This window comes from Rhinolophus sinicus, chromosome 3 (genome assembly GCF_057876585.1).
Source record: "Rhinolophus sinicus isolate RSI-liver-muscle chromosome 3, RSI-T2T, whole genome shotgun sequence".
Classification (NCBI taxonomy): domain Eukaryota; kingdom Metazoa; phylum Chordata; class Mammalia; order Chiroptera; family Rhinolophidae; genus Rhinolophus; species Rhinolophus sinicus.
The window spans coordinates 24,113,587-24,123,642 of record NC_142503.1 but is presented as its reverse complement, the minus strand read 5'-3'; the positions used below and the strand labels follow the sequence as shown (position 1 = coordinate 24,123,642).

Sequence of the window (10,056 nt, the reverse complement as noted above, 5' to 3'; positions counted from 1 at the left end):
AAATTGAGGATTTCTACCCCAGAGAAAGGCAAGCGCACAAAACTTTTCCCATAATTTCAGGAGCTCCATGAACTCATTGGCATCTTCACGTGGATGACCCAGGGGTGTGTGGACCCTGAGCCTCTGCTGTAAGTGGCTGCCACCTGCAGGGAGAGGGTCAGATGAAAGGGTCTCTAGACACCTCTTCAATCTGGCACTCCATGATATTGGAATTGAATAATTATTTATTAAAAGGCATGATGGAAAAAGGCAGCTATCCACAAGTCGTTCTTCATGACTAGAACGCTTCACCAGCACAATGGCTGTTTCTGAAACATCCCTTGAGATCTTATTCAGCTCTTCTCACAAATGGCAGTAGTAATCACATAGATAAATCTACTTAATTTGAAGGTCAGATGGGAAATTATTTTTTGGAAGAACCAATGGTTCTTTTCTAATGCCAACACGGAAATGATTCAATTTATCTGAGGAATTTGATGAGGACAAGTAAGTGCAGGTTATTACAGCAAAGTGCTTCCCTCACCTCCTGTTTCCAGCCCAGTGGTAGGAGTTGGGCAAAGGCGAGCTTGTCTTTACTTATTTTCTTGTGGCTGGCTCTCCTAGACGGTTCTTGCGAGATTTTATCTAGTAAAATCTAAAAAAAATTTGCATGGCTTCCCAAGCATTGTCCTGAGCTCATTGCAATACTTCCATAAATGTTTTTTTTTTTTTTTTCAGGGATAAGAATAACAACGTGCAAAAGTATAATGTAAAACTAATTTTTTTCTTTATTGAAAATACATCTACAAAGTAATGCTTCTCAGTCCACACTGGGTGCATGTATGCAGAGCCTGTGATGGGCTGGCGAGAGGATCATTCTAGAGGACCTGCTTTCCATCAGAAATGGTTAGTATAAAAAGAGATCACACTGTGTAACAGAATTAATTTGACATGATTAATTTTCGCTCTACCGGCGTCATAAGATGACATCCGTGTACATTAACGTTTGTAGTGTATTTCCGAACTAGAGCCTTGACATTAAATGATTACTCCACCACAGCCTAATGTTAACTTTTGTACACATATAATGCTTGGGATTGCTATAAAAATATCTCTAATTGTATATAGAGGATGTATGTCTAGATTTTCAGTCTGTTAGCATAATTAAGTCAATTTTTCACCATTTTTCAGTCAGAAACTCAAACACAGCTGGTATTCTCTGACAGCTCCCAGTCTGCATCTTGGACTGGATATGCCTTACGAGGCTGAAAAAATTAATCTCCTCCAAACCTGGGAGCTGCTTCGCCTGAAACTAATGCTCCTGCTTTTTTTTTTTTTCCCTCCCTTAGAACCACATTGACAATGTCTTCCTACTGATTCATCTTCTACCATTTCTCTCAGGGACACAAGCAAAACAAAACCAAACCCCACGCCAGCTGAAGGTTTTGAATGATTTGGTAAGTAGAATTCCAACACAAAGAAATATCTTGTTTCCCTCATTCTAAGAACTCTTGATTATAGTCCAAAACCTTTTCAAACAAGAGACCACCCACCCGGCTCACAGCCCTCTATCAGAAAGAGAGCCCATTCATTTGACTTGTTTAAAATATATAAGAAGTAACCCTATATTTTGATATGCAGACTTCCTTGGGAAATGATTTTGAACTGAAGAGAAATAGTGTTTCTGGTTTCAAAATAAAACCTCATTCAAAAAAAAAAAAAAATGTTCTTCCTTAAAGATGACCTGTAATCTTGGTGTTTTAAAAATCCTCTCTTTGTGATGTCAGCCATGCTCCACTTTTTCCTAGCTGGCTCTTTAGTGTTCCATAGTAAGACCAGGAGCACCCTTGCTAGTTGCTAGTCTTACACTGTAATTTCTAAAAGTCTATTGTCAGTTGAGGAGTGCTAGGAGACATCCTTCCCAGAGTAGTCCTTTCAGTTTGGGAAGAATAGGAAACAAGGGAATACTTCTCCTGTTGGGAAGCACTGAGCAAAGAGATCATGAATAACTCCACTCCTGGAATGACCTCTGGCCTAATGACTTGTATAACTGACATTTTAGACACAAGCTCTGGTAAACCACACTGCCAACCCGCCCCTACTTAGAAATGTTCATTCCCAATAAATGTTCCTTCTGAAAGTCCCATGCTCCATGGGATGATACCTGCTACAGGATGACCTGAAGGGAAATAGAGGGCAGGCTCTTTCATGATGCCAAAGGACACTTGGGCTAGAAGAGAACACAGAGGCATCTAGGGAACTCACTTATTTTACAGATGAGAACACTGAGGCCTAGAGATAAGATGTAACTTGCCCATGGCCACATGAAAATTTCATTTTATGTACCTCCTCACAGTTGTGCAAGTGTGTTTTCATAGTGTCCTGCTACTAATAAAATAAGGACACATATCAGAAGAGAAAGGGGAGAAAACCCTTCTATTGTCCAACTGATAGCCAGTTATAGCTTATCAAGTTGTTTTGTTTTGATACGAAAACTGAATTGTGTTCTGAAGGATTTTTAAATTTTGAAAGTTGATTTATAAGCATATTTTTAGCCTACTATTTGTTTGACTCTAACTTATAAAAATCACATTGACAGGATTGTGTGCCACATAAACTTGTAAAATCTGATCAAGACTATTTTTGATCTCAGTTACCTTATTTGATAAGACTAACATGAAATTACTTAAAAATTTCAAATGTGGGATAAACACTATACATTTTGGCCACTGCAAAATCCTCCCTTGTTTTTGGATGAATGCTTCACAATACTATCAGAGTAGGGAGGTAAGGGGCTTACTGGAGAGAATGAGTTGTAATGACATGGAAACGTTTTGTGATGGTATTCAAAACACATGGTGCTCAAGAAAGCATTTCTGTTCGTCTACATCTTGGTTTCACTGTCGATGGGTTTCTCAGTTTCACTTTCCTGGGCAATCAGTTGATAGGGTTTCTTCATTTCATTCTCTTCAATCACAGAGTTACCCATTTCAACGTCTCGGTTCTTCAGTTCATGTCGTGACAAGTGCTCAACAATGCCAGCCCCAAGGGAGTCTCCCAGCACGTTGGTGGTTGTGCGGAGGCGGTCCCTGGGAAGGGCAGGAAGAAGGGAAAATGAGGTGCCTGTGAATATCACGTGACTTCAGCTCATCTTTTGAACCATTGACTACGTGTTTGGAAGCATCTCTTAAAATTCTGCTTGGTGTATACCTCAACGGTTGTATTACATAACAGACACTAACTTTTATAGTAGCAGTTATTGAAAATTATAAGGACATATAGATGATTAATTGTCAGTTACTAGGTTACAGTACCAACAGTGGGAATGACCCTTCCCTTCCTCCTTTTATTTAAAACTTCTTTGATTCCCTACAACTCTCCTTCCTTTGTACCAGCAGTTCTCAAAGTGTGGACCAGAGATCCTGGGGAGTCCCTGAGGTATAAACCATTTTCATAATAATGCTAAGATATTATTTGCCCTTTTCACTCTCATTTTTTCTCATGACTGTCTAGCAGAGTTTTGCAAAGACTACAACACAACACAAAAGATACTGCAATGGATTAAATACAGAAGCAGTTAGGAGACTCCAGCTGTCTTGTATTAAGCCAGACATTAAGGAGATTTACAAAAATGTAAAATTCTTTTCATTCTTTTCCCTAAAAATTTTTCTTTTCCCTAAAATTTTGGTATGGAAAATGATATTTTTTTCATAAAAATGTTATTTATGTTAACATGTAATGTTAATGAATTCATTATTGTAACCTTTAAATGAATTCAACATTTAAAAAATTTCTAAGTTTTTCTAATATGATAAATATTGATAGATATAACCTACATAGATAAAAGCTTTGAGTCCTCAATTCTTTTTAAGTGTAAAGGGGTTTTGAGACTAAAAACTTTGAGACCCACAGCTTTATACTATAAAAGTCCTCATAATTGTTGAGTGCTGACTGTGGGCTAGACAGTGGACTAAATGCTTCCCATGCATCATTGACTTAATCCTCACAACACCACCAGGAAGCAGATGACATTATCATCCCCTTTTCACAGAGGAGAAAGCGGGTGGCTGCGTAACTTGCCCAGTGCCACACAGGGACACGATGCAAACACAGATCCAAGTGACAGTGGAATTCATGCTCTTAGCTGATTACCCTCCCCTGTACTTATCCTGCCCTGAGCACACCGTTGGGCTCTTCATGGTCATTAGATCTAGTGAAGTCAACATATGTTGACTCCAGCACCTGCGTGTCCTTCTAGGCATTTACTTTGGGAATCCTGGGAGAAATTTTTTTGCAAGTGGAAGAGAACTTATGTGAGAAAAGAGGCAAAGAATGTAGCTGGAAGGGTGAGGGGAAAAGAGCAGAGGGATGGGCCCTAGGGGTTAGTGTCTGAGGGTGTGGAGGGTACTTTTCTTGGAACTTTCCCCAGAGCCAAAACTCAGTTCCACTTAATGAGAGCAGCTAGCTCTCTTCCCACTGTCTGCATGGCTGTCCCTCTCCCTGTTGGGCTCAGATGGGACATCTGTGCTGCATTTCATCATTGGAATGGGAGGCACACGGATGCAGGGCCTGAACCAGTGTGTGAGGCCTGCCGTTCTGTGGGGTGTTGTGCAATTCAGAAATGGCCTTGCTCATTTATGTTGGCTTCGCAGACCGTGGATTTCCCAATCCCTGCAGGGCTTTATGGAGTGTGAAGTGTAGCAGCCAGATGTGCCCCACAGGCTGATAAGGGAGTGAATGCACATGGCGTCTGGGGCTTGGTCTCCATATCAGGGCATGGGTCAATAAAAACAATTTAATTTCTGCCCTTTTGTTGGTGCCGTGTGACAGGAAGCGTGAACAGTCCACGCATACTCACAGGAACCAGTCCACTGCGATGATGAGTGTGATGTCGTCAGTGGGCAGGCCCACAGATGTCAGCACGATGACCATGGTGACCAGGCCTGCCTGAGGAATCCCAGCTGCCCCGATACTGGCAGCCGTGGCTGTAATGCTGTTAAAAGAAATCCCAAAACAGAAAACATTTGTACAAATCTCCCCAATAGAAAGTATACCCCACAAACACACACAACACAAATTCTGACTTGCCAAATTAACAGAAGAGGATGCGCTTTAGAAAAATATAAATAAGATTAGTTAAAAAACCCATTGAAATCATAATCATATTAACTTATATTTATCAAGTGCTTATTATGTACCATCAGATATGTTAAGCATGGCTTATCTCATTTGATCTTCAACAACCCTTAGGAAGTGGGTCCTATTATTATAGCCATTTCTAAATGAAGAAATGGGTGGCTATATACTTTTCATGTACCTGAAAGTATTTTGTAAAGTCTAAAATACTGTATAGTTCAATGGCAGTTTGTTTCTAATCATTCCTCTGTCCAAGTAGAAGATTGTAAAGATGCTGAACTTGTATGGTTAATGAGGTCAGAAAAAAAGATCAAATTTATCCATTAAAAAGCAAAATGATTATGAACAAAATTCTGTAGCACTATAAATATTTTTATGGAGGCAGTATAGACCTGGTTTTTAAGGCACATAACCTGTCTAGGACTCATTTTTTAAAATGCTTATTTGACAGGCTGACGTGAGAAGATGAAAATGTTTTATAAATAGTAGTTTTACCTAGACAGATAGTGGTATTAATAAAACGATAAGTCTGTGGAAGATTCTGTTCATGCTTCCTCCATGTTGTTCCCCTTCCATTGTATTAGAATGTCTAACTGGTGTATGGCTGCTCAGAGTGAAGACTATAGTTCCCAGCCTCCCTTAGAACTCCGTTAGACAAAGTTCTGGCCAATGAGAAATGGAAGAAAAGTGATCAAATAACTTGCAGGCTATGTGACTCCTTCTCTTCCCACTGGCTAAAATTTGGAGGTGGTGATAAGCCAGCCATCGTGGATCTACTGGATGAGGGTAACACCCCAGCTATGCTGGAACCTCAAGTCTTGCTCCCTTACACCATAGAACACCTACCAGCCTTGAGGGCTTTGTGGAGTACAGCTGCTCCACACAGGAGAAATACAGTTCTATCTTGCTGAAGTCAGTGTTTTGTTATTATTTTTAAGTCTGTCATATGCAGCGGAACCTTTTCATAACTCAGGGCTTTTCAGTGTGCTAAGGTATGCCTAACAATAAGTTCTCCAGCCCCAGGGTAGCTAGACTGGGCCTGGGGCGCCCAGAACTCCCCAGTGTCACCTCTGGCCATGATCAGTATCATCTTTTCACCCCAATGGACCCCACAACTATTATCGTTTTCCAATAACACATATATACAGTCCAATATAACTTATTTCTAAATAAACATACACACAAAAAATGTGTGGGAACTGATAGAAATGAAAGTGACATAAAAAAACAAATGTAAGCTATAAATCTGGATGTGATCTTGGTCTAGGAAAAAAAGCTATAAAAGACATTTTTGGGATAACTGGGGAAATTTGAATATAGCCTGGATATTCTGGAAGTATTTTTAAGATTCTTACTATTGTGGTTATGTAGAAAACTATCCTTATTCTTAGAAGATGCATGCTGAACTGTGTACAAGTGAAATGTCATGGAGAGAGAGAGAGAGAGAGAGAGAGAGAGAGAGAGAGAGAGAGAGAGAGAGAGAGAGGAAGCAAAAGTAGCAAAACATTAATAAAAAGTTGTGGAAAAAAGAAAAAATCTGACTTATTTGATCTCCAAAATAAATCGCTAATAATAACATACACACACAGTGACGAGCAGGATCTGATCTGGATTGTGAGGCTTAGTCTCCAACATACCTACTTATTGTTTGCTGTGCACGCTGACCTTCAGTAAGCAAAAAGAGGGGATTGTATTTGCATATGCACACAGATATGTGTGGACTATTTCCAGAAGAAAACTAAAGAAACTAGCAAGCAATGGTGGTTTCTTCTGAAGGAAACTAAGAGATTAGGGGAAGCTATGAGAGAAAAAATTACCTTTCACTACACACTTCAAATATGACTAAAAAAATAGTCCACAAAAAAAATTCTCAACCTCTATGTCACTGTGGTCTGTCATCTGTTTTATACTGCCCCAAAATTAACCCAAGAGAAAATGTTAATCCAGTTTTTCAAGTATATTTTTATTTTCTAATGCGGTAAAAAAGTTAACACTTTAGTGCCTTTTAAAACTGAAGTATAATCTAACATTTTTTAAAAAAAGAGAAATATCCATATTATGTATTCTGCAGAAAGATGTATTTTTCTATTTCTATCTATTACATATTTCTATGTATTTCTTTAAAAAGAAAGAGCTAGATATATTTATGATGACATATTGATAAATCAGTCAAGTGGCAAACAGTATATATGGTGTGATTCCATTAATTATTAAAAAAAAAGTTTGTGTATGTCTATGCATAAGAAAAGGTCTTTATACACCAAACATTAACAGTGGCCATCTATAGGAAGATGGGGAGTGATAGTGGCAGGCAAGTTTCACATTTTACTTTATACATTTCTATATTTCTATAATAATTTCATTAAATGTGCACATCTGTAATTTAACAAAAAATAAATTTAAAACATCTAAATATAAAAAAATAGAACTATTCCTGCAAATCCCAACCTCCTATTTATGTGTGATCCCTTTCCAACTGGTTTCTTCCCCCCATCTCTCATCACTGTCTCATTGTTTAACGTCATTCTTAAGAAAGTGTTGTGTAGAACTTTCATTGTACCTGATTGTAATAATCTGTCCAAAGTTCAGCTCAAAGTTGTTAACTTGAGCGATGAAAATGGCAGCCAAAGCCTCATAGAGGGCAGTTCCATCCATATTAATGGTGGCCCCTACTGGAAGCACGAATCTAGTGACACGTTTGTCCACGCCGTTGTTCTCCTCCAGACACTTGAAGGTGATGGGCAGGGTGGCAGAACTGAGAACAGTAAAACAGGGCATGTCAGCTGACGGTCCTGAAAGTTCAGACTGTGCCAGTGTGTTTGGTATTTTGGACAGAGAGTTCCTTCCTCTCCCATGTCCTAAGTTAAAGGGAACCTAGTCAGCACTTATATAAATAGGGGAGCAGGGTTAGGAACTATGGGTCCCCTCACGGGGTCATTTGGCAGCTCTCCTGCTTCTGGGTTCCTCTGTGAGGCATCATTTATCTTTATTTCTCCTCAACCTGTGCTGAGTCACTCTGCTAGCTCTCCCTCAGGCTAATGTCAACCAGAGGAGGGAGATGACAGTGTACAGGAAAGGATAGTTGATTTCCATTATTGTCCCCGCAAAGGGTATATAGCCAGGCATTCTCTGACTCCCAAATAAGTTTGATTAGCACCAGAAGTGAAAAAGCCAATTGACATGCCTGGAAATTTAAATCACGCCTTCCCCAACCCCCAAATATCTTCCTCTACCCTGAACCTGGGGGTTCTGGTTCAAGGTAAAGTTTGAGATCCATTTTCTGATAGGAGTAAGCCACATATATCTGTACCTGGAGGAGGTTCCTAGAGCTGTGATGAGTGCTTGTAGCAACCCTCCGATGAAAACCCAAGGGTTTTTCCGTGTTACCAAGAAGTAGAGGAGAGGCAGGACAATGACCGCATGAATGAGTAAGCCGACGATGACGGTCACAGTGTACATGGCAAGCTGGCCCCCAATCACTCCCATGTCTTCCATCTCAACAATTTTCCCTGCGATCAGGAAGAGGATACCCAGAGGGGCGTACCTAGGTAGAAGCAACACACGCACAATTGGAAGTCTGATTTCTAACAAGCTATTCCACAGAAATTACCAAGTGATAAATAAAAGTGAAAGCGAGTTAATTTCCAAACTTTTTTGCCCAGGATACTGTTAGGACTTGTAGAAACTGTGAACTTCTTTCTTGTCTTTTAAAAAAATATAAACAAGTATAAATATTGCAGAATTAGCCTTCTGTCATTCAGAATTTTTCTAAGTCACAATTGTTTTTCTCCTAAACCTGTGAAAAAAGGCAGGCACAGAGGTTTTACTACCGACCTCTTTTTTCTTTTTTCTAGATAATTCTCATTTCACCACATTTGGGTCACTTTTCTGGTCCTCAGATGCCACCCACTCCCCCTACCTCTTGCTGCCCTGCTAAGTGCTTGGAACTGCCAGAATTCACCCAACCAATATCCAGACCCCTAGAAACATTTCCCACATCAGAGCCTGATTCCTAAGTTGAAGCAAGATGGACACAATGCCTTTTCAGTGTTTCAGATTTGCAGACAGCTCTCATTCAAGGACCACTTTCATTATTTTTTCCTATTTTACACACCACTTACATATAATATTACTTAATACTAGTCTTTAACTCTTTTACTTAAATAAATTTACTCTAAGAGGAAATTTTGTTACAGTGCAAATGGAAAATCAGTACCATTTGCCATAAATGGAAGGCACCATAAAATAAATTTAGAGCTATTAAAATTAATAACATCATATATATACTACCACAATCAGGTTATAGGTGTTCTAATGAAGTATCACCCACAGGCTGCTACTGTCATTTGTGATCTTTCCTCTGCAGACTTGGCAAGAAATGAACAACTGAGACACAACATGACTTGTACATATTGAAACAACCCCAGTTGCTTCAAGGACCTTGCTGCCTGGTATTCAACTCCCTCTGTCTGATGTATGCTGTAAACTACAATCAAACTCTCTACCAAAATCAGAGAGGCCAATCACCCTTAAGGAGAAGGGTCTGCTGGGAACTGTGGAGGACTTATTTCAAATGGAAAAATACAATGCTTCTTTTAAAAGTCGTTTAATAACACAGGCCCGGAAATTATAAGTACCTGTTTTCAGAAACGTAATAACTCAATGTTGAGTGTGCACGCAAAAGGTACAGCTAGAAAAGCTACATGTGAGGTTCATTCAGCAGCCCTGAATGGGCTTCTTTCATAAAAGAGGTGAAAGGTGGAGGCATTTTAATAATATGAAGATAAATGTCCACTTTCAGCCCTGCCAGGATTTCAAAGGAGGGCCCCTAGGATTTCATTTGGGGGCTCCTGTGGAGACCACATTCTGATCCATCTTTGTGCCCAAGTTCATATCCATCTTGTACAAACTCCTGAAAAATGAATTTCTCTGGGTTTTGGT

General features: G+C 39.5%; 1 protein-coding gene across 1 annotated transcript in view; it reads right to left on the bottom strand.

Annotated features, from left to right (window-relative positions):
- Positions 1 to 744: 744 nt before the first annotated feature.
- Positions 745 to 10,056, bottom strand: part of SLC1A3 (solute carrier family 1 member 3) — a 78,301-nt gene continuing 68,989 nt past the window's right edge. The window contains exons 7-10 of the mRNA XM_019737239.3: positions 8,426 to 8,659; positions 7,676 to 7,870; positions 4,838 to 4,972; positions 745 to 3,068 (exon numbers count right to left, since the gene is read on the bottom strand). Coding sequence (XP_019592798.1) covers positions 2,864 to 3,068; positions 4,838 to 4,972; positions 7,676 to 7,870; positions 8,426 to 8,659 — 769 coding nt within the window. The 3' untranslated portion in view covers positions 745 to 2,863. The remainder of the gene's footprint in view (positions 3,069 to 4,837; positions 4,973 to 7,675; positions 7,871 to 8,425; positions 8,660 to 10,056) is intronic.